This window comes from Palaemon carinicauda, chromosome 19, assembly GCF_036898095.1.
Source record: "Palaemon carinicauda isolate YSFRI2023 chromosome 19, ASM3689809v2, whole genome shotgun sequence".
Classification (NCBI taxonomy): Eukaryota; Metazoa; Arthropoda; class Malacostraca; order Decapoda; family Palaemonidae; genus Palaemon; species Palaemon carinicauda.
In genome coordinates, this window is record NC_090743.1 from 55,839,755 (window position 1) to 55,865,236 (window position 25,482).

General features: G+C 42.2%; 1 protein-coding gene across 3 annotated transcripts in view; it reads left to right on the forward strand.

Moving 5' to 3' along the window:
- Positions 1-15,210, forward strand: part of LOC137658644 (probable methyltransferase-like protein 25) — a 425,819-nt gene extending 410,609 nt beyond the window's left edge. For all 3 annotated transcript variants that reach the window (XM_068393588.1, XM_068393586.1, XM_068393589.1), the window contains one exon: positions 13,661-15,210. In XM_068393588.1, the coding sequence (XP_068249689.1) occupies positions 13,661-13,759 (99 nt within the window). In that variant the 3' untranslated portion in view covers positions 13,760-15,210. The remainder of the gene's footprint in view (positions 1-13,660) is intronic.
- Positions 15,211-25,482: the final 10,272 nt, after the last annotated feature.

Here is a 25,482-nt window from a genome sequence, read left to right on the forward strand (position 1 = left end):
AATCGGCAAAGGTCGAGGTCACCTCAAATCAACCAAGTGATGTTGGCCATCTTCCGGCTAGCGGAAAAGAAGAGATGGCACTTGTCAGCAGTTCACCTTCAAGAGGTCCGCAATGTGACGGCGGACGCTCTATCCAGGTTCACACCGATAGTCAGAATGGTCCCTAGATGCAGGATCATTCTCTTTCATCTTGAGTCAAGTCCGGAACTGCAGATAGACCTCTTTGCAACGAAGGACAACAAGAAGTTACATCGTTATGTGTCCCCGTACGAGGATCCTCTAGCGGAAGCAGTGGACGCTATGTCCCTCGACTGGAACAGATGGTCCAGGATTTACCTGTTCCCTCAACACAACCTTCTATTGAGGGTCCTCGACAAACTGAGATCTTTCAAGGGGAAAGCGGCAATAGTGGCTCACAAGTGGCCGAACAGCGTTTGGTTCCCTCTGGCATTAGAACTACGACTGAAGTTTGTGCCGCTACCGGATCCAGTTTTGACTCAGCGAGTTCAGAAGTCGACTGTCTTCGCTTCATCACAGAAAGCCTGGAACCTGCATCTCATGATTTTCTCTCCCTAGCAGTGAGAAAAAGATTCGGGATATCAAGAGACAGTATAGACTTTTTAGAGGAATATAAGTCCAAATCTACCAGAAGACAATATGAGTCATCATGGAGCAAGTGGGTGTCCTTTGTCAAGGCTAAGAATCCACAAAAGATCTCAACAGACTTCTGTTTATCATTCTTCATCCACCTTCATGAACAAGGTTTAGCAGCCAACACAATATCAATGTGTAAGTGTGCCTTGACAAGGCCTATTCTATATGCTTTCCAGATCGACCTTTCTAATGACATTTTTAACAAAATTCCGAAGGCCTGTGCTAGGCTCAGACCATCAGCACCTCCGAAACCCATTTCATGGTCTCTGGATAAGGTTCTTCATTTTGCTTCAATGATGAATAATGAGGAGTGTGCTTTAAAGGATTTGACCCAAAAAGTTATATTTCTGTTTGCACTCGCTTCGGGGGCTAGAGTTAGCAAAATAGTAGTCCTCTTGAGAGAGGAAGTTCACGTTCAGTTCTTAGATGGGGAGAACTGAACCTTTTTCCGGACCCAACGTTTCTCGCCAAGAACGAGCTACCCACCAATAGGTGGGGTCCCTGGAGAATCTGCCCTCTGAAGGAAAATGTATCTCTATGTCCAGTGGAGTGCCTAAAGGTCTATCTTAGTAGAACTTCAGACTTTAGGGGAAGACAGCTGTTTAGGGGAGAAACCTCAGGCTCAAATTTATCTCTGAAGCAACCAAGGGTGAAAATCACCTATTTTATTCGCTGAGCGGATTCAGACAGTACACCCGCAGTTCATGATCCGAGAAAAGTTGCCTCTTCCATAAATTTCTTTAATGATATGGATTTTGAACATCTTCGCTCATACACTGGCTGGAAGTCATCCAGAGTATTCTTTAGACACTATGCGAAGCAAGTGGAGGAACTGAAGAGGTCTGTGGTAGCAGCAGGTAGTGTTCTTGAACCTGCTGTTTAAGTCTGCGAGGAACAGTGAAATTAATTGGGACGATTAATTCAGTGGTGGGTGTGTAGTCACGGACTGTTTCTACAGACTAAGTGTTAGGCCACTAAGGTGTCCTTATGAACTATTCTATAGACAAAGGTGAACCAAGCATAGTGCGGACACATGTGCCAAGCGTTTGTGACGCTAGTGTAATTGAACAGTAATACAGACTGTAATAACAGTATTAATATTTTGATATTAAAAGTGGCGCATATAAAAGTGGCGCATATATGTTTCCTTTTCAGATGAAACTATTTTCTGTTTTACTGTGATCTTTATGCTTATTTATTTGTTCATCCACTTATTATAATTCTTATAATTGTTGATTGACCTATATATTTTATTGATTGTCAATAAACTAGTTCTTATTGAACCTTGCGTCTTATTCGCCTATGTCATTTTACTAGAAAATGTATTAGCATTACACTTAAAACTATGGATAATTTTAACATGAATAGTCCTTAAGATTGTTCCTTGCTACAAGCAAACATTCATTGGTTTATTCTTTCACCAAGAGGGAAAGACTTCATACCCTAAAGGGATGGTGGTGGATATGCAAAATTATTCCTACACGGATATAAACCTTGTCGGTATTTCATACTGACATTGGTGGTCCTTATACAAACTTTGCTTTATAACATATAGGGTGAGACCACTATACTGGCTTGTCTGTTAGTCATCCATAGGTATATATACTCCTCGAGACTTTTTCCAGAGTCTAGTATGACTCTTCTCTGTAGGGGGCAGGAAGCACTAACATGGTTTATGCTTAGATGAAATGATGTATGACGGTAACATCATAGGTCTCTAGGTCTATGCTGACCAGGAAATACTTTCTTGAGGGTATGGCACGATTTGAGAATCCACAGATACAGTAATGCTCTGGTAAACTTCCATCAGGACGACATGGCCTGAGCCCAAAAAACGGATTTCGAGCGAAGCGAAAAATCTACAGTATTTCTGGGTGAGATAGCCATGTCGTCCTGATGGACCCGCCCTTCCTTTTAATAAAAGGGCTATAGGACCCCTCCCTATAAATGCAGTATCTGTAGCACTTCGTGTATCGCTACAAGGAATAAAGATGGCGCCGTCGGCGGCATTGTGTACACACTCGAAGGGGGATAGGAGAGGTACCTTATTAACAGCTCTCCTTTCATTCACGTTTTTGTTTTGCCACTTTGACCCCTCGAAGTGTTGATTCTGTTCGGGGTGAAGATAGCTATGTGGAGTGTCAAGAATACGTCCTCTGATATTACGCGATATCCCATTTTAGATTTATTTAGGGATACAGTGAACTCTCGTTTATCGCGGTAGATAGGTTCCAAACCCAGCCGCGATAGCTGAAAATCCGCGAAGTAGGGACACCATATTTACGTATTTATTTAACATGTATATTCAGACTTTTAAAACCTTCCCTTTACGTAGTACTGTTAACAAACTACCCTTTAATGTACAGAACACTTAATGCATGTACTACAGTACCCTAAACTAAAACAGGCACAAATATTAAAGGCGATTTTATATCATGCGTTTCCTAAACACGCCAAAAAGCACGATAAAAAATGACAACCAATGTTTTGTTTACGTTTATATCTGATCATAATGAAGAAACAGACGCATTTACATATCTGTGTATAGGTTAGTTTTTGCATCGACAGCAATCTTACCAAATATTGATTATATGTTGATTTTGTTATTACCAATGTTTTACTTAATTTTTCTTAGGACTTCCAAATAAATGAAATGAATGCCATTTATATAATGTTTTTCCTTATGACGCCGCCTGAAACGGAAACCTTCCATTCGTTTACTGTACGCTCCATCTTCGATCGTAATAAACAAACGAAGGCATTAAACGCGCATGATGAAAGTGATAAATAATGATATTAAAAGCTTTTAGTAAATATGTTATTACAAATATTATTTACCATATCTATATAAAATCCTACATACGTAGCAAAGCAGGAAAACAATTTTTTATCTTTTTTTTTTGGCGTTTAATCAACAATAACAAACTGCCGCTAATGACCGAATGATAATTTACGATAATTCTAAACTGTTACTAAAGATGATTCTCCATTCCATATCCAAAATACTTTTCCTAACTTCAGTTATAAGTCAACTTGTACCCCCCTCAATTATGAAACCATCTAAAAAAAAAAAAAAAAAGTAAGAGAAGAAGCAAGTACTAGGCCAATTTTTAAAGTTGTCGAACAATTAAGTTACCGCTATAATGTTCGATGTGACATAGTGCGAGATTGGAGAAAGTAAGGAAAATTGAATCATGATTGATTTTCAATATAAATGAAACTTTGTGAAGCAACAAAGATTTCATTTGTTAGTGAGATAGAGGTAAGGAATGAGAGGTAGTGAAAAGTAACCCACAGAGAGAGAGAGAGAGAGAGAGAGAGAGAGAGAGAGAGAGAAAGAGAGAGAGAGAGAGTTGTTTTAAATGTAATAAACAAAAAAATATGATAGGTTATAACACATTGGTGCTTATGTAATATCAACTGTATAGATGGTTTGAATAAGTTAAGAAATGGTATAAACAATACTTTGTACGCGCATATTCTTGAGACCGGCAGCTAGACGTCAGCTGATCTGATCACAGCCAAAAGTAAAACAAAAAGAAGTCAACAATACTCGATTTTTAAAACACACCCGAAATTTAAAAACAAAAGTACACGCTTTCTTAATGTGCAATTAACTATTTAAAGAGTAGCAATTTTCTAGAATAATATGATGTTTCCCCCAAAAATGATGGTTTGCTGATGAAATCGGATGCCGTATTTAATGAAAAAAGTCCGCGAAGTCGTGAATCCGCGATGGTCGAACCGCGAAGTAGCGAGGGCTCACTGTATTCGCTCCAGGAGTTAGAATTCTGGATACCTTAAGGTAAAATTCTGTGGGAATATCACCGTAGTCAAATATACCATTGGAAGCTACCCTAAAGGAACTTCCATCAGGACAACATGGCTATCTCACCCAAAAATAGATTTTTCGCTTCGCTCAAAATCCGTTAATTTACAGGTATTAACATTTAGTTTAGGTATATTGAATTGTTCAAATGTATTTGGCTGTACAGTATTTCATTGTGGTTATACTGTAGCTTTATAATGAGATTTAATATGGTGTTTTGTAGGGTTTAGAACAAATTAGGCAATTTGCATGTGAAATGTGACTCACAACACGAAAAAATCACTTTACGAAAGCCACTCAAGCACGAATTAATTTCGTTTTGTGAGGCATTACTGTACCTGGAAAGACGTAACCCACAAGAGCATGGAGACCTTTACCGTTGGTCATGTGGTGGTCACACAACAAATTGTCTAAACACAACAGGCTCCTTGATGGACAAGTAGCAGAGGGTTGAGGGCTGAGGTTACCTGGATTAGTCTGGGGTGAATGAGTAAGAATGACTGGCTCCTTTCTTCCTTTCACCTTCTCCCCTCTGGGGGAAAACAGCTCTGCAAGCCTTAGCATAGCCGACCTCACCTCGCTGCAGGTAAGACTCATATCCCTTGTGCCTCCTAAGTATAGAAGAATACTTTGTTACGCCTCCAATACCTAACGGCATCACTCTGAAGGTGTATGGCCGTTTGCCTAGCTTGAATCCCAGAAAAGGACGAAAATGTTGCGCTATCGGAACATTATAATAAGCGTCTGTAATATCTATAGAGGTGGTGACGGCCCCACGGGGAAGTAAAGTCCGTACCTGCGAGACGGTCAGCATATGGAACTTGTCGCATTGAACGAATGTATTCAAGCAAGACAGATCTAAGGTGACTCTTCGCTTGTCGGATGGTTGGTCCGGGAGGGGGGCTTAGACGAAGCTTTTGTTTACTGGTGAAAATATTTACTATAGTTGCGCCGGAGTTACGCATGTATTCCGGCACTATATTGGTATCTCTATACTCCCTTCCTGTCTTGTCTTTTAGTTTTAATCATTTTGGTATAATTTTAATGTAATGAATCATGCATCCCGGGACCTACGGAGTCTCGATGATTGTGCCCGGTCCGCTCGTCCCTTACCTTGTTTACACTTCCCCTTCCGGTGGGTGTTCCGAAGGCTGAAAGTTCATGTTACATTTCTTTCTCCGGGGCTGGCGGACTGGCTCACTGTTAATCCAGTCATCGTTCCCGAGCGCTCCGAATATTTATGATTACATTTTATTGACTACAACACGTCCGAATCTCACTGGTGCTAGATAAGGAATGAGAGAAGAAGCGTGGGTAGTGATAGGGGTGGGGAGGGGTAGTCGTAGAAGAGGGCAGTAGTTGGATGTAGAACGGCTCCTCGTAGTATCAGGGGATATTGAGGAAGGAGAGGGACCTCTGGTAGTGGTTCTAACACGCCCCAGTTACTATACCGACACTCGTTTAGAGTGACCGAGCTGGGTTTATTCCTGTCATTCCATGCAACTTTTTCTCTGGTATTTTTAGCAGTATTTATACCTTAGAAATGGTGCTATAAGGAGCATTTCACTGGGCGACACAGGTCCCTCGCCCAGAAATAGATCTTTCCTTCATCAAAATCCCTTTTTGAGGCAGGGTATTGGGTAAGTCTTAAGAACAATATGTTTTGTACTCGAGTTCCTATGTTAAAGACAGGCCTCACTGTTAGTTCTATTCACACACTAGCTTCTGCAGGCCGCTATCAGTGCATTACCTCATATCGGCACTTGATTTTAGCAAGGGTAGGGTCCCTTCTACTATCGATCACAGATCAAAATAGAGAGGACCCCAGGTCATGACCAAGGCCAGTTGGTGAGGACTTCCTCCCTCCTAAGAGTAAGTCACCCCTATAAATAGTGGATGGTTTGTATCTACGCTGGAAAAAATAACAAATTTGTAAGTAATTTGTATTTTTCCTAGTATATAAACCTGGAGCTATTTATACAAATTGGCCCGCCACCCTGTCCCCCGAGAAGTCCTGCCATAAAGCAAAGTGGTTACTCAGCCGAGAGGTGTGAGTGAGGGGGGTAGCCAGTCTACCCCACCCCCCACTCGCTAACTAGCGGATGGGGTAGTTATCCTTCACTAAAATTATCATGGCTCGTCTTTCAGCTACGCTGAAAGTATACCCCTATGAATAGCTCCAGGTTTGTATACTAGGAAAAATACAAATTACTTGCAAATTTTTTATTTTTATGTCTCAAGCCTGGAACTTTCTTTGGAAAATATCTAACTTAACCTGAAAGGCTGTGTCTTGATGTTAACAGTTAGAAACTCTGCATCGCAAACCAGATAGGGCTTTATCCTAAAACTCTTATCCATTTTCATGGGTGTAGAATAACCATGACATACCGTGTTTCACCAAGGATTGTAAGACTTTTTTATTTTTGTCTTTCTGCTGTAGAGGTGAGAATGTAGAGTCAGGACCAGTATGCAACCTTGTCTTATAATCCCTTTGATCTTGATGCAAGCAATCATTCAAATTACATCTGAATTTAGCGAAGATATGTATACTATTTTCTGGGTCAACCTGTGACGCCCGGTGAAAAGGTCCTTCTTATCTCTTTTCTGATATAAATACTTCAAAATATACCAGAGAAAGTTAAAGCATGGAATGCACAGGTTACTACCCTCGCGCGAGCACCCAAAGGGCGTCGTGTATAAAGATAGAGCGTGTGAAAACCACTATTCACAGGTCGTCTTCCATTTAGATAAATCCTTCATCAATAAGGGGTGAGCCGCTACAGCGGCACTAACCAAACTCACCTGATCCACACCACCGACGCCCGACTCAAGCGCCATCTACACATCCTTCTTTTTGGACTCATCAGCGACACTTCCCCTGTTGTTTTGTGCTTTGTGTTTTCACTTGTTTTGGATTACTTCGCTATGGCTGAAGCTCTCCTTCCTCCTGCGCCAATGTTAAGTACCATAGATTGTTTTGGCATTATTTTTGACCCAGGCTTGTTCGCCTTATTTACTTATTGCGAGTGTTTTAGTGCTTCGGCTTGTTGCCGGCCCGTGTCCTAAGCGGCCATTGTTATCGCTTGTTTACTTGCCCTAGAGGTCTTGTTTTTGTCATGCTAGGTTCTTTTTAATCTTAAGTTTGATTATTGGCCAGGTGCCCTTATTTGAACCGATGCTACTTTTAAGTACTTATGTCGCTTTTGAGTCCCTTTTTGTTACGAAGAATAGCGTTCGGGGTTTTACTATAGTTTAGTACCCTCCCCATTGGGTTGGCGTTCGCTCTTTACGAGTTTTTTCTTCGTAAATTTTCCGTTCAGAGTTCCATTTTCCCTTTTCACTATTCTTCGGGACATAGTTATCTGTTTTATGTTTATTATAGATCGATCTTAGTAACCTTGAGAGTGAGAGGCTGGAATTCCCATTTTCTGTTTCACCCATTTTCTGTTTCATCACTGTTTCGGAATATTTTCCTCTCAGATTGTGGTTCTCCCCCTCTCTATCTCTCCCCTTCGGGGATTATGATAGACAATTCATTTATTTAGTCGTATATTGTATTATTTACCAGGTTACTTGTTCTTTCTTATATATAGGCTAGTGTTTTACCTGGGCCCTGTCGTGTCAGAGTCACTTATTTTAGGTTAGCTTTAAATAAGAGCTTGGTCCATTTATTCAAATGTCTTTATTATTGAACAATGACCTCGGTCAATCTGAAATGAACATAAAACATATTTAGAATAAATGATGAACAATGTATATAACTCAAATGAACATAAAACATATTAAGAATAAATGATGAACAATGTATATAACTCAATGTTTATAACCCTCTATCTCCCCCCAAGTTTTTAAACGGCCTTTTAAAATGTCTCTCGTGGAGGTCGGTTTAAAACTGATGTCAAAACATTGGGTGGTAATTAAACGTCCAAATTATAGGTTCATGAACACTAAACTCCTGTTAGCATGTGAAGGAACGGAAACTTGAAAAACAATTATTGTCGTGTTGATCATGATGACACTATAGCTAGTTCATCTCGAAATCACAGTGCCATGTTGGCGGTCGACGGTTACGACTGGACTTGCGTTGCTCCAAAGTTGGCATGGCAGGAGTTAACTGCGATGGAGAGTTTGTGCTATCATTGGGAGGCGGAATCTCTGCTTGATGATTCGCAGTATTACCGAGGTCGTTGGGATAGCATTCCGGAGCAGCAACATCAAAATGAATGTTAAGGGTAGTACCACTTGGTAACGGCAAAGTGGTCAGTGGAAGAGTACCATGTGTGTACAGATTTTGGGTTGTCGGAATGGTGTCCTTCGCAATGGTCTCAGACGTTTTAGTGGTCGAAGGATTGGCAATAGGTACAATCTGATTCCGATTATAGTCATCTCTAATTGTACAGACTTCTGGAATACTCCTGACAGGCAGGTATTGTCTCAAAAACTTCCAGTTCTTTAGCGTGACCCTACCAGAGCCATCAACTCTGACAACGTATTGGTCGAATTGGCGGACTTCTATGATGACACCGGTTTTGTCCCATTTCAGGGGGTGATTTCCTGTTTGATTTTGGATGCGAACCCGGTCACCTACGGACAGTGGGGGTAGTCTCTTAGTGTGCTCTGATAAGCGCTCTCCCTGTTTAAGGTGTCGATGTCTTAGGGCCTCCTCTCTTGCATCGAGTGTTTCCTTCCACGTGTCGTGGGGACGGTACCTGCCGGGCGGGACAGGTATGAAGTCTCTGATGGGACGACCAAATACACATATTGCAGGAGATAACTTGGTATCTCTGTCAGGTGCGTTCCTGTATTGGAGCATCGCACGTTGGAATTCATCAGTGTTGAGATCACCGTTACTGCCCGTGTTGTCCGCTATAAGACGCTTGATAGTTTTGACGCCTATTTCGGCTCTGCAATTACTATGTGGGAAGGCCACAGAGGAAAGGCGGTGATGGACTCCCCAGTCCTTTAAAAACTGCCTAGTTGCCGTCGCTGTAAATTCAGGTCCACCATCAGATGTCAATTCATCCGGAATTCCAAATGTCACAAATGTTCGGCGTAGTGAAGTTATAAGACCCTCTGCACCGTTCGAAGATCGTTCAACTATGGGCCAATTCGAGTATCGATCAACTATAACTAAATATCCAACTCCTCGGTAGTGAAAATAATCTGCACAAACACATTGGAATGGGTAGTCTGGAGATATAAGGGGTGTAGGCGGAGCACTAGGATTCGAAGGCGCGATGCGATTGCAGTGGTTGCATCCAGCTCGAAGTGCCGTTATAGCGGGTGTTATCCCTGGCCAAAACACAGATGACTGCTCGTGATACCATAGAGGTAATTCCTTGATGTGCTGAATGAAGAGATGTGAGAATTTCCTGACGAAGGGCTGGAGGAATAACTATACGCTCCTTGTATAGTATCACACCATCAACAGTGTAGAGATGCTCGCGGAATTGAAAATACTCTCAAAGATGTACAGGAAATTCTTGGCGAGACTCTGGTACTCCACATTCTATAAGGCTGAGCAGTTCATGCATGTTATCGTCACTACTTGTGGCAGTGCGAACTCTGTCCCAGGTGACTGCTCTCACGTTAAGTGAGTCAAGTGAGCATACTGCTGATGCGGTGATACAAGTATCAATATCATTGTCAGTGGAAACAGAATATGCTGATGGCAATTTGTGTAGGGGAACATTTCTCATGGAAGGTACACTGTCAACTGATGCAATGTCATCTTGAAGCGATAGCTTTTCAGATTTTCCAGTTGGGTGGCGCGATACTCCATCTGCAGCGAGATGCTTGACCCCTGGGATATGAATCATACGAAATCGATAGCGGAGGGACTTTTCCTTCAAGTTTCTGAGACGTGAATTTGATATGTCCTCCAATGATCTGTCACCAAATATTTTCAACAGGGGTTTATGGTCAACTGCGACCACAAGATCTTCACAGCCAAGAACAAAGTATCTTGCCTTATCAAGAGCATCGACGACTGCCAACGCTTCACCTTCAACTGGTGCATATCGAGACTCAGCTGCATGTGTGAACCTACTTTCGACAAGTGTGATCTTCCAACCAGTGCGACAACAAAATGGTCGGTTGTCTGGACAGTCGCAATGTTTCTGGAACAGCCAGAATCCAATTCCTGATTTTGACCAATCGGTGGCGAGACAGGTAGGTTTTGTCTTGTCAAAGATTCGCACGCCTTCTTCAATTTCGTTGATGATGGCAGTTTTAGACTCCTCAAAGAGTGTATTAATATTGTCATTCCAGGTGAATGGTGTTCCTGGTTTCAATAACTGTCTGAATGGTAGCATTTTGTCGGTCATGCTGAAAGCATACGATACTTGGTTTACCAAACCAAACCAAGATCTGACATCGGTGATATTTCTTGGGGTTGGAAAGTCCATAATTGCACTAAGATATCTTGCACATGGGCGAACTGTGTCTGGGGTTATTTCGAATCCAGCGAATTCAGCTGTGTCTTCTGCGAAACGAAATTTGTCAGGGTTGAGTGTTATGCCGTGTCTTCCACATATGTCGAGCTATTGTACAGCTTGGAAAAAACTCTCCTCTATTGAGTCAGACCAAAGAAGAACATCGTCGACACATTTAGTTTTGTTGGGTATTTCGGCAACTATTTCATCATACCGTCGAGTATATCCGTCGCCAGAAGCAATATACCCTTGAGGGGCTGTTTTATAACGATAGCGTCCCCAAGGAGTGATAAACGTAGTTAAGTGACGGTCAGATTCCTGAATCGGTACACTGTGGTATCCGTTCCAGGCATCAAAGACGGTTTTCTTTTTCCCTTGTGGTACTGACCTTGCTTGGTGAAATGGAGAAGGCGTATGATGCGTGTCTCTCTTAGCGTGCACATTGAGAGGCTGAAAATCAACTGTTCGTCGAGGTGTGCCATTTTTCTTAGCACATACAACCATCCGATGGCACCAAGTTACTGGTTCTCCGATTGGGACAGGTTCAAGGACACCAAGGCGGACGTCCTGGTCAAGTCCAGCTTTAACTTCCTCTTGCCAGTGTAACGGCACTGGCACTGGTGTGTGACGAGCAACAGGATCAGCATTCGGATCGATCATCAACTTCATTGGGGGTCCATCCATTAGTGGTAACGGTTGGTGGTCACATACCTTGAATGTACTTGATTCGTAGTACTCCAAGAGGTAGTCCTTTAGTTTAGACCGGTTGGACTCGATTGCACTGAACGGTAATTCTGCAGGCGGCGGAGGTGATAGTTGACATTTTGGGCAGTCACATTGATTGGCTAGTCCACTAACGCTTCCTACTTCATTGTTGGTGGCATCCGGAGTTTCCGATTGTGTGTCATAGATTTCACCAATAGTCGGAAAACTATCCGATATCATGCCAAGGGCGATGCAGGCTTCCCTACTGATGAAGAGCTTATCCGAGTTGTCGGTGACATATGTCATTTGTCTAGTTTCAACAAGGTTCCCCTGCTCATACTGGCCCGCCATCGCCTATGGAAGTCCTGCCTGCAATTACGAAGTGGCTTATGTTGGCTACTGAGTGTGTGAGCGGGATGGTTGGTCCTAGCCCACCGCGCCTCCACTGCTAACTAGCGGAGGGTAGTTGCACCTCGCTAAAAGTTTTACTGCTAGTTTGAGCTGTAGCCAAAATATATCTCCATAATAAAGAGCTTCAGGTTTGTATGGTTAAGAAAAATACAAATTATATCTAAATTTGTCATATTCAGCATATGAATTCCATGCAGTTTCATTAAAATAAATCTAATTTTTAGACTAAGATTATTTCAATATTTACCTGGCATTCATTCAAGGTCTCACTCGCCTCCCCATTCACAGCGGCTGTGATTTTACATAGAATTACTTTAACTTGAGAACAATGAGAAATTAGATTATGGTGGCTGTGAAGGGATCCTGTTTGCACAGACACTCTATTTCCATAGCCTCTTTCCAGTTGGAACTAGGGTTTTACATGCATTATGACAAACATTTGATTTTATTCTTTATTTTGGCCAAAGTTCTTCAGTTCAAGAATGAATAGCACTTGAATTCCAGGTATTATCATTACAGTAGTTTTAGTTCTGTATTTTTTTATTCCTTATCCCAGAGTAATTTAAGTTCATAAATTTTTTTCTGACTTTAAATTTCCATAAATAGATCTGTAATTTCAAGATTTTTGGCACTCGTTCCCCTGAAAAGTATTACCAATTAGTGTGAATACTGTGCTTTGATGTAAATGGTACAGATGTTTACAGCTGCTCCTTAGTCCTTAGCTGTATTGCTTTCTGCTATTTTAACTTATATTATACCTTGTGGTATTTTCCTTGCAAGATGTCCAGCTTCTTAAACTTTGCTAAAATTTTCACTTAATCCATAAAGAAATATTCAAGGCCAGCTCTTTGAAGTTTAGAAATGTGATACTCTAGTCTGGTTCTTATTGCTGTGTTTTATAGTAATATTGATATTTATGTCACACTTCACTTTCAGCAGAAAATGCTGTTGTATAGTACCGTGTTTCTTTGTACAGTACTGTATATTGAATTTCATAGTCTCAAGATTATTGTAGTACTGTATATTGTACTTTCATTCTGATAAATTTTTCGGCTTTACTAACTGCGTCTTTACCATATCTTTAATTGATGTTGTTTTAAAGTTATTAATTCTTAGCAAAGTTTATGAATGTATAATACAGTGTGATTATAAATTTTGAAATGGTACTCAGTAATTTATTTTTGTTTTTGTGTGTAAATTGAATACCTTTCTCAACTCTAGAATGGCTAAATTATTTGTCAGTATGGGTTCTTAACTGTTAATAAACTTGTTTGTGTATACAAATGCAAAGCTGAACTGTTAATAAACTTGTTTGTGTATACAATTGCAAAGCTGTTTATACACTTATGCATTACCTGGGATATTTATACATTTTGGATAATTCCTAAGCAGAGTACAGTATATATTTAAGATCCCAAAAGTCAAAGGAAAAACAGTAGAAATTAATTAGAGAGGTTTACATTGTCCCAGTGATCATTTGTGTTAAGAAATCCAATAAGAATATTGTAAATCAGCACTTATCATTGTATTTATTCTCATAACCAATAATTTAAAAAACATGAGACTTTTATCTTCATTCTGGGGTATCAAGTTTGCATAAAACATAAACTTTTTCTCTTCCCTCCAGGGTATTGAATCAGCTTACTTGGTACAACTGTTTGACCCCGTCACATCCCCACGTTGCCATGGTTTGGTTGCTTTCAGAAACAGTCTCACTGGTAGCTGACACTTGAACTATTACTGATCATTATTGTTATTTGTCACCAAAAAACATAGCAAAGTACTTCAGAGATTGTGTTTACTCTCTGTTCTTGGTTACACATTTCCATCCCTTTTGATGATCTACTGTCTTAAGTTTAATGCTAAAATTATGCAATTCTTCACGGACAGCTGATACTTGAACTATTGCTGATCATCATTGTTATTTCTTTGCTAAAACATAGAAAAGTTCTTCAGAGATAGTGTATACTCTCTGTTCTTAGTTACATATTTCCATCCCTTTTGATGATCTACTGTCTTAAGTTTAATGCTAAAATAGAAAATTGTATATGCAATTTTTCATAGCTGTTAGCTCCCTTGATGCACTGGTTTATACATACATTTTTAAAAATTATAATATCATTAGTCCATCCACACACTCTAGACTTAGTGATGATTGTCTTTACCGGATACATAATGTTGTACATGCCTTGTTATTTTCCTTACTGTAGTTTTATCTTTTAGGATTGTTTGATTTTATTACAATTTTTTGTATAGAAATGAAGGAAGAAATGTTTTGCATTGTCTTAAATCTTTCAATGGTACAAGCAAGAGATATGGATTATAAGAAAGCTTATCCATGAGTGTAAATAGGGGTAATAATATTCTACAATACAGTGTATTTGGTTATGTATATTTATAACTGTTAAAGATTGGTATGGTAAAGCTCTAACTGAGCAATCAGATATCAAAACAAGGCATATTGTAGACATATATATGTGAGAAAAAAGAAATGCCAACATAAGGACAGATGAAAATGATCAAGAATGTAACATTACATATATGAAAATAATCAAAGATATTAAAAAATGTACATACCAGCAGAGGAAGAGCAAAAAGGGGTTTAGACAAAAGTAAAACCTATTTTGGGGAAGACTTTCTTGTAAAGGATAGAACAAAGAATCCAATACTGTACAAAGTAATATACTGCACCAAATAAATAGTCTTCCTTGCCCTAGGGTTATTGTATCAATGTACAAGGCACATAATGTGAATTAGAGTTCAGGCTCTATTGAACCCATCACAGCACTTTCAATGCTGTAACAGTATTACTCATCCATTCATGAGAATGGGATTGCCTATAATTTGAATATACCTTCTAATAAGGAGCATTGTAATCATTTGTGTGGGCTGTGGTGTAATGTGAGAATTGTATGTTTATGATCAGATTGTTTTATTCAGCTGTTGTGGAATGTTTTTTTTTTTTAGTGTTATGCTAGGTATTGTGATATTTGTTAGAAATGTTTCAACCCCAAGAAGGTCTAAAATTTTGCCATAATCAAATAGTCTTTTATTCATAATAGTCATGATAGTTACATTTAATTTTGAGGTTTCTCGTGCTGACTAAGTGATTTGGAGAACTATGTAGCTTTGGGTATATCTCAGTCAACTTATATCCAGAATAGAATTTTTAATTCACTAAGTGTTTGTTGAACCTCTTGCCCAGCATTTCTGAAAGTCTTGCTGCTATAAATTTTTTATCATTTCCATTATTGGTAAGATTATGCCTATTTTTCCCTGTTAAAGTTCCCGGCAAAATTACCTCAAATCAATATATTGAAGCTTTATAATTTTTTGTTGTACAACAAAAATGTGAAAAAGATGTCTTGAGGGAGATAGTAAGGATTGATAGCTCATGATATAATCATCATACCATGTAGAAATTTTTAGTGTTGATATAACTTTGTCATTACAAACTTAGAGGAAATTCAATAACCATAAACTGTAAAAGCAAAATAATTACAGGAGTATAGAAATACTGTACTGATTTATCCTAGAAATGCTTTATTTGATAGGAATCAAATTTATTAGTTATCAGAACATTAGACTGCATTCTATTCTTCTTGGATTATTATCATTGTGAAGCAGTTTAGCTAGACTGCCAAGTCAAATATTTAAACTCACTTGTATAATTTGAAGGATTTATTGCTACATGTAGGAAGAACCATTTAGGGAAGCTGCTAAAGCAGTTGAAGGAGCTACATAGCCAAGGGAACAGGGAAGAGAAAATTTTTGAATCAATCCAACAATTAGCTGAAGAGACATCCTAAAGAACCTTAATATGTATCATGTAGCTTACTGTAGGCATTACTTCCCAAACCAAAACTACATGGAAATATATAGTGGTAGTGTTTGATAAAGTATTTAGTAGAATTGTAATTCTTAGAGTTTATCCAGTAGTTCCTTGAAGATATCCTCTGTAGACATATATTATACAGTAGATGTAAAACTGATGATAAAATTTCTTGGACAGTTATGAAGAATTAACAAATAAAGGAATTAAATTTATTGCAAACTGCTGCTGGTATACATAGAGGACATTCATCTTGACTGTGTGCTAAGGTGATATTTTTTTTTCCTGAAATAGAGCTTCCCAGATCCTGGATTTGTCTTTGTCAATGGCATCATAGGAGATGGCGACTAATTAATGAAATTGAAGTGGGATAATATTATTTATAAAGACAACAATATGAATAGATTATATGAACGAGCAAGTGTTAGAAGGGATAAGCAGAGAGAATATGATAAATTGAAAAAGGAGAATAAGAGAGACAGAGAGTAAGGGGGAGGGATTTGAGAGCAGATTGGTGATCTGTGGAGACATGGCACCAGTGGGGGAATCTTTTTGAAATCATGTGCCCTATCCTATCGGCAGTTTGTTCCGCAACTGGAATACAAACCTACACTATTTATTAGGGGTTATTACTTTTAGCAAAGCTGAAAGGACGAGCCATTGAAATTTAGCAAGTGTCAACTACCCATTCTGCTTGTTAAAAGTTAAAAAGTTAAAGTTGCTGGTTTTAGGTCTCCCCTGAGACGACCTTCATCATCTCCTCGGGCGACCATAAGCCAGCAGGGACTATCACTAGCCCCCTCTAACCTTCCCCCCAGTCGCCACCCTGGGGAGTACCCCCTGGTAGAAGGTCTCACACTCTTTGCGCCTTAGCCGGGACGCGAACTCGGGATCTCTGAAACAGAAGCCCGCGACGCTACCAACCTAGCTATCCGGGTTAGTGGGGGAGGGGGGGTTAGCTTGCTACCACTCCCGCTCACACACTGGTGATTTAGCTCACTTTACTATTGGCTCGGATGGTGTACGATTGTTGCTGTTCATCCTTCGCCTGTTTGGACTGCCATTAATGCTTTTGTGTATGCTTTTTCTTTTATTAGTGTGTGTGTATTGACTTCTGCGACAATGTGTACTTGCCCTGGACTCGAAGGTCGGCCCTGCGGAACCTTCACGTCGGCCGTGAACACTGATCGCCACACCCTTTGTCCCGCCTGCAGAGGTCAACGGTGTGATAGTGGTAACAGGTGTACAGTGAACCCTCGTTTATCGCGGTAGATAGGTTCCAGACGCGGGCGCGATAGGTGAAAATCCGCGAAGTAGTGACAGCATATTTACCTATTTATTTAACATGTATATTCGGACTTTTAAAACCTTCCCTTGTACGTAGTACTGTTAACAAACCACCCTTTAATGCACAGAACACTTAATGCATGTACTACAGCACCCTAAACTAAAACAGGCACAAATATTAAAGGCGATTTTATATCATGTGTTTCCTAAACACCTAAAAAGCACGATAAAAAATGGCAACCAATGTTTTGTTTACGTTCATCTCTGATCATAATGAAGAAACAAACTCATTTAGTGTACACATATATGTACGTATGGTTAGTTTTTGCATCGATTATATTGATTATACAGTACTGTATGTTGATTTTTTTATTACCAATGTTTTAGTTTACGTATTTTTCTTAGGACTTCCAAATGAAATCTTTTTCTTTATGACGCCGCCTGAAACGACGGCGTGTACGCTCAGTAAACAACCACGCTCAGAACAAACAAGGCATTTAACACGCATGATGATAGTGATAAATAATGATACAGTACATACAGTATTTACAGTAAAAGCATTTACAAAATATGTTACCTTACAAATATAAATTATACAGTACTTGTACGTAGCAAAGCAGGAAAACAATTTGAGAGAGAGAGAGAGAGAGAGAGAGAGAGAGAGAGAGAGAGAGAGAGAGAGAGAGAGAGATTGTTTTACGTACGTAAATGTAAATTTTAAACAAAAAAAATATGATAGGTTACAACATGTAGACTTTTAAAACCTTCCCTTTAACTTAATGCATACAGTACGTACATTACTAAACTATAAAACAGGTTAAAGTAAAAAATAAAGATTGTTACTGTACTCACCACGAAAGAAGTTCAAGAAAAACTTGAATGACGATGGCGATGAATTTGCTGCACAGTAGAAATGATGATGATGAAGCTGATGATGTGTTCTACTGTGCAGTCAATGATAGTATTTTACGTCTCTTCAGACGGAGGTGTCTTTTCCTGGGACACCTCTTCAACTTCTTCAATTTCTTCCGAAGGCGTACTAGCAGGAGGAACTGGCTCTATTTTGCGAGGCTGAAAAAACATTGTGATCGGAAGTTGTTGCCGCTGCTTCTTTTTTCGATCCAAGAGCATCCTGTAGGGAGTCGTGATGTCATCAACCTTGTTGCAGAATTGCATCGAGCGAACCATATCCTCGTCCCACTCTTGCAACATTTCTTTCGCCTCCTTCATATGGTTGCAGAACTTGGCGAGCCGTTCTAATGTTAAGCCCGTTTCTTCGACATTTTCTTGGGTCTCTTCCTGGGTACCCTCACTCTCTTCCTCACTTGCCGATTTCGTCAGGTCTTCGAGGTCTGCGTCAGTTAGGGGCTGGGAATGGCAGTCCAACAACTCGTCGACGTCTTCAGTCGTCATGTCGCCAAACCCGTCACCCCCAATTATGGCAGCCAACTGCACAGATTTCCGTATTGCAGAGTGTTGGATTTCCGACGGAGTAAATCCCTTGTCGTCGTAAACAATATCGGGCCACAGCTTCTTCCAGCTCGCATTTACGGTTGCAGGTTTCATCTCTTGAAGTGCCTTTTGAATATTCTGCAGGCACGTGGCTATGGTGTACTGCCGCCAGTACGCCTTCAAGTTGAAGTCTTCATCCTCGTCATCTTGGGCAGCATCCACACACGCAACGAGGTCCGCCAAGGTATTCTTCGTGTAGAGGGCCTTGAACGCCCTGATAACCCCCTGGTCCATTGGTTGAATTAATGACGTGGTGTTGGGTGGCAGGAACTCAACCTGAACGCCCTCACGTGACAGGTCAGTTGCGTGTCCACCAGCGTTATCCATAAGGAGAAGGATCTTGAATGGCAAGCCCTTCTCTAAGAGATATTCATGGACTTGCGGGATGAAACACTGGTGGAACCAGTTGGAGGTCAGCATCTTCGTAATCCATGCTTTTTGATTATGCATCCAGTACACGGGAAGGAGATTCTTATTTTTGTTTTTCAAAGCGCGAGGATTTTTCGACTTATAAATAAGCCCCGGCTTTAACAAAAATCCAGCAGCATTGCCACACATCACGAGGGTAACGCGATCCTTGAATGCCTTAAAGCCAGAGGCTTTGGCTTCCTCTTTGAACAGGAAAGTTCGCGACGGCATTCTCTTCCAAAACAAGCCGGTTTCATCCATATTAAACACTTGTTCCGGCTTGTATCCACCTTCAGCGATAATGTTCTTGAAAGTCTGGTTCACGTAAGTTTCAGCAGCGGCAGTGTCAGCGGAAGCAGACTCCCCATGCAGGGAAACGCTTTTCAGGGCGAAGCGTTTCTGAAACTTCGCGAACCATCCTTTGCTGGCGGAAAAAACGTTGTTTCTGACGCTGGGAATCAGTGGAGGTCCCTGGTTGAGGATCATCTACATCATCATCTTCTTCAGCATGGTCGCCATCGTCGTCATGAGGTTCCTTTGCCGCAAAATTCTCATACAAGCTCAAAGCCTTTGTTCGGATGGTGTTCGTATCCAACGCTATGTTCTTCTTCCGACAGGCGGCAATCCACACAGCTAAAGCACCTTCCATGCGTACGATCGTTTTATTACGCGTTGTAACGACTCGCTTCGCTGATCTGCTAAAGGTGATTGCAGCAGTCTTTCTAATGTTCGCCTCGTCCTTCTTGATGTAGCGAACGGTGGATTCGTTGATGCCAAAATGGCGGCCGGCGGCCGCGTAACTTCTACCATCTTTTAACATGTCGAGAAGCGTAACCTTCTCAGCTATCGTCATCATTCTTCGGTGGCGTTTAGGCTCACTACCAGCCTTACTAGAAGCAGAACGCTTGGGAGCCATTGTAACAGAAAGTTCAACAAAAAGTTCAACTTAAAACAGTCGTACACAGCACAGATTAAACTTCACAAAGTTAAGAACGTCTACTCAGCAATACGCGGAAAGAGAAAGTGAACGATGCAGCCCCGCGAGAACTGTGATGCTGCGGGTAGAAGATGCGGGCAAAACACCAATCACAGGCTAGATAACAAAACTTGAGTTTTGATTCGTCATCTATCAGCGCTTGAACCAATCACAACCCGTCTTACAGTACATGGTGCGTTGGTTACTCATAGAAGATGCCCCGCGCATACTGAACGTACGTAGATTAAGTACAATACCGTAATAATAATAAATAATGATAATAATACTGTACAGTAATAATAATAATAATAATGATTAATAATAATAACAATAATAATTTTATTAACAACAACAACAATAATAATAATAATAACAATAATAATAAAAATTTACGTACGTACGCTATTTTACGCCTCTCTCTCTCTCTCTCTCTCTCTTTCTCTCTCTCTCTCTCGTACGCTTACAGTACTTATTCGAAATGTGATTTTTGCAACAAAGAATATTATTGGATGCAGTACTGTACTACGTACGTATACATACAAAAGATTCATGGAAAAGAAGCACATCCATTACAGTACACACCATTCTAATATGGTATGACTGCATCTGATTTGCATTTCATGTTCGATTTAATTTTACTACGTACTGAATTATCGTATGATCACATTCTCTTTTCGTGTTTTATTTCTTTCTGTGCTGAATTATATATCATATGTAATGCAATGAACAATCAGTAAGAGCAGATATTACTAATTACAGTATTAATGGAATTACAGGTAACAAAATATCGTATTTGGTTATCTTCAGATTTCGCGGTATTTTCGAATTTTCCGGAAAATCCGCGATATGTATATATATATGGGTTATGGGAAAACCCCGCGAAGTGGTGAATCCGCGATTGTCGAACCGCGAAGTAGCGAGGGTTCACTGTAGTGAGTGTCAGGAGTGGTCTGCCTCCTAGTGGGAGAGGTTTGGGCGACGGCAGAAGAAGAAGTCAAAGCAGGATACAGTATTTCTCCTTTGAAGGTTTCTTCGAAAGGGAAAAAACCCAAGACCTCTTCTTCCGCTTCCCGACCTTCCTCCGAAGGTCCTGCTCATTCTGTCTCTTCCGGAAGACTATCAAGTAGTAGCGTAGACCCTTTAATTTTACGGCCAACCCCGTTCCTCGAGAGATGGTGTTGCTTCCCTTAGTGAAGCGGCCCCACCTCTCCCCTCGGGTGAGGCCTTGTCTTTGTCACCTTTTGTACAGGTGTGGTCATCCTTGTGTCTTCTGGGTCCACCCTCCTAGGACTCCTTGCTGCTCTTCATCATCTGTGGTGCTAGTGCGCAGCTGTCGTTGACTTCGGAGGTAGATCCTCTTGTCGTGTGTCAGCATGGTAGTGTCTGAGGCGTCATCTGTGACCGCTGCCAACGCCTCTACACCTTCAGACTCTCCAGCTGTTGCTGCCGACTCTGTTCCCCCATTCCAGCTCATCCTTCGAGGGGGGAATTTAGTCTTCCTTCGGTCTCTCCTGCGAGTGTTTCTCCTCCTCGGGGGAGTTCACTCATAGAGACTCCTCTGCAGAGGACTGCTGCTTCTAAAGGTTAGCTTGCTGATCCCCCGGCCCCTAGAGGGCGTCTTCAACGCAGAGCTCGCCCTCCACTTCACCTTAGAGGTGGCCCTTCACCATCGGTGTAAAGGCACCTCATCCTCGCAGCCATCTCCCGCAGAGGAGCCTCTGCTTCATTCGTCTTCCGGCCCTCGACCATCGCCTGTTCCTGGACCATCTCCTGACGACGATGCAGCTAATCCTTGGACTTCGGTCCTGTAATCTTCTGTGGACCGTTCGCGATCCCCGTTGGTGGATGTTCGACCTTCCAAAGGGCGCATCCTGGTTCCAGTTCAACCTTCATGCCGACTTGCTGATCTTCCTATACCGTTCCTGGTACCCATTCATCATCTGCCTGCTTGTGCTGCACCGCCTAAGCGTTTAACTGTGTGCCAATGCTCTCCAGCACGCCAGCGCCCTCTAGTGCTCCAGCGCTCACCAACATCACGTCAGCGCCCTCCAGCACTTCAATGCTTTCCAGAGTGTTATCGCGCGTCGGTGCGTCAGTGCTCTCTAGCACTTCAGCACCCTTCGGTGCCTTAGCACTCTCCTGCCCATCAGCACATTCCAATGCCCCAGTGATCTCCTGCTCGCCGGCACTCTCCAGCGCATTCTCGCCGGTCTAAGTTCAACGTTTATCAGCTCGCCAGCGTTGCCAACTCATCAGCGCTTCCCTGCGCAGCTGTACTCTGCTATGCGACAGAGCTCTCAAGCGCAGCGCCGTTCTCCTGCGGGCCCGCACTCTCCAACTTGCAACCGCTCTTCTGCACACCAGCGCTTTCCTAGCACCAGTGCTCTCCTGCACACCAGCGCTCGCCTGTGCGCCAGCGCTCTCCTGCACTCCAGTCCTCTCCAGCTCACCAGCTCCCTCCAGCTCACCAGCGCTCACCTGCGCACTCACATTTACCTGCAGACCAGCGCTCTCCTGTGTAGCATTGTACTGCGTGCCATCACCCCTGTGCGCAAGCGCTCTCCTGCGGAATTGCGCAAAACATCAGAGCAGGATCTACAGACGTCAAGATGCAAGGAACGTCACAATAGAGATTGTGAGAGGTCACCATTGCCTCATTCTCATCTCTGCAAACACATTACAGTGCCACCACCAAGGAAAGGAAAAGGCTCCACATAGGGTTCAGGATCCCGAAGATTCTATCTACAAAGGCGCACCCACCACCGTAAACATCGGTTGAGACTCCTCACAGGGAACCTTCGGTCTCTTTCCCTTTTAGGGGATCTGTCCGACAGTGCGTCTGTCAGCAAGCAGCCCTGGTTCGGTGCCATGGTCAGAGCAGTAGTGCAAGCCTTTGGTCCTGCCATTTCATCATGCTCGTCACTGACCTCCCTTCCAACGGCACCAGCAGACCTACCGCAAGGAACCTTGACTGCTTCTCCACTGAAGAGGAAAAGTCTCAGACACGGTCGCATGCCCTTATGGTGAAGCTAACTCTTGTTAGGCCTTCAAGGCCCGTCCTCCCTGTATCTCCCGCCGGACACTCTCCTACCTCACCTCTGCCGAGGGAGTCACGTGAGGCCCGAACTTCCTCCCTTCCACCTTCATAGGAAGTTTCTCCTTGCACAGAGAGTTCTCCACCACCGACGGAAGTCAAGAGGGACAATCCCATAAGGCCTTTGATGCTTGAGTCCTACCTTCTTTCTCAGAAGGAATCTAAGCACTCTAAGACTCTCCCAAAGCCCTCTTCAAGGACCTCCAGGTCTATAGGAACCACTAGTCACTAGGGATGCCCGCAACCCACCCCGAGAGGAGTTCTCTGGTGTGGAAGAAGGAGACTTTGCTGCTAGTCCCACCTCGGAGGGGGGAGCAGAAAGAGTCAGAACATGTATTCTGGCAATTTCTGACTCTTATTAGGGTACTCAACTGGTTGTCAGACCCGGAGATACCCCCACAAGAGGGCAAAGACACAGTCTTAGACCGTGTCTTTGGCACTCAAAAGCCTTCTAAGACCAGTGCAGCCTTCCCCTGGTCTCAAGGGCTAAAGAGTGCCCGGGCTAAGATCGTCCAACAGCTCTCTGAGCTCTCCTCTTCCCAACGTTCTAGATCTACCGCTAAGCTTCTCCCACCTCCTTGCGTCCAGCAGATGAGGTATTTTGAGATCTTGGACGAGCCTTGTCCAGCTCTTCCTCTCCATCACTCTCTGGAAGAGCTCACCAAGGGAATATCTGTAGAGAGGCTCTCCAGTCGTCAGGTCTCGTTCTTGGCAGCAGAGATCCTTAACCAGGTCACAAAGCGTGCCATGCAGGCTACTTCATGGCTTGATCTGTGGTTGGGGATCCTGGGAATCTGGGTTCGAACCGAGGATTTCTCCAAGGAACGCACCAGGAAAGCAATGGAAACTTTCCTCCTCTCAGGCACATGCACCATTGAGTTTTTTGTCCATCAAGTCTCGAACTTATGGGCAAACACCATTCTGAAACGTCGAGGTACGGTGTCTGAGAGATTCCATCAGCAGGTCCCAAATGCCAAAATTGCTAGGCTCAGGAACTCCTCTTTAGTGGGGACCTCTCTGTTTGAGCAGAAGGATGTGGAACATGCTGTTGAGAGATGGAGGAAGGACTCCTTCCTCCATAGGGCTTTGACATCCAAGCCCTATAAGCCACCAGCTCCTCAGCAGTCTCATCATATGAAGTTCATGACGAACAAGACAGCAGCGAAAACACCAGTCTCTAAAAAGCCTTTCCAACCAAAGACGGAAAAGGCACTAGGTCCTTCAGGGGAGGAAAATTTCCTAGAGAGAGTGGCCGAGGCAAACGCTAGGAAATCCATTTCCCCCGCTTTTCCACCAGTGGGGGATGCTTACAAAGTTGCTGGGACAGGTGGAAGCAACTCGGGGCCGAGCCTTGGACAATCTCCGTGAATCGTTCAGGGTATCGCATCCCCTTCACATCATCTCTCCCTCCCCTGATCAGGAATCCAGTGTTAATAGAGTTTTTGCGATGGGAACAGCAAAAGGGCTAGCCCTCCGGGCAGAAGTCCAGACCCTGTTGAAGAAGAGCGCTCTCAAAGAGGTCCTCGACGAGTCTCGAGGCTTCTTCAGTTGACTCTTTCTTGTGAAAAAGGCATCTGGAGGCTGGAGACCAGTCATCGACCTCTCAGCTCTGAACAAGTGTCAATTAAACTCCGTTCACAATGGAGGTGGCAGACACAGTCAGACAAGCGGTAAGACCACGGGACTTCATGTGCACACCGGACATAGAGGACGCATACCTCCAAATCCCAATCCATCCGTCTTCAAGGAAGAACCTAAGATTCAGCATAGACAACAGGAAATACTAGTTCAAGGTGCTGTGCTTCGGTCTTTCCACAGCATCTCAAGTCTTCACCAGAGTGTTCACCCTAATATCATCTTGGGCACACAGGATTGGGATCCGTCTTCTTGTGGCGGGATGTAAACAAAATCAAACCCCCATACCCTTGGTCTCTTTAAACTGACAAATTGTCCCACAACACAAACTTTCCCCTTACTTTTACCTCGACTGGACTACTGAACAGAGGGAACAGTAAAACAAAACATAACCTTAAAGCTATATTTCTTACAAATCAAACAACCAAGAAACACTTATCACTAATCATCAATTTAACACTATAAGACAAAATAACAATAAGCATATCGGTGTGTGTGGGTACCGAGAACTCACCAATAATCAGAAAAACAAAATCCTTTTACAATACCCAACACCGATAGTCCGCACACAATACCAAAACACACTTAAAGACTAAAATAATTCACTTCACACTAAAACGTCAATCATATTCCATAACCCAGCAAAAAATAAAACTTAATACCAAAACATATGAGAAAACTTAAATATTTAATATACGTGTGTGG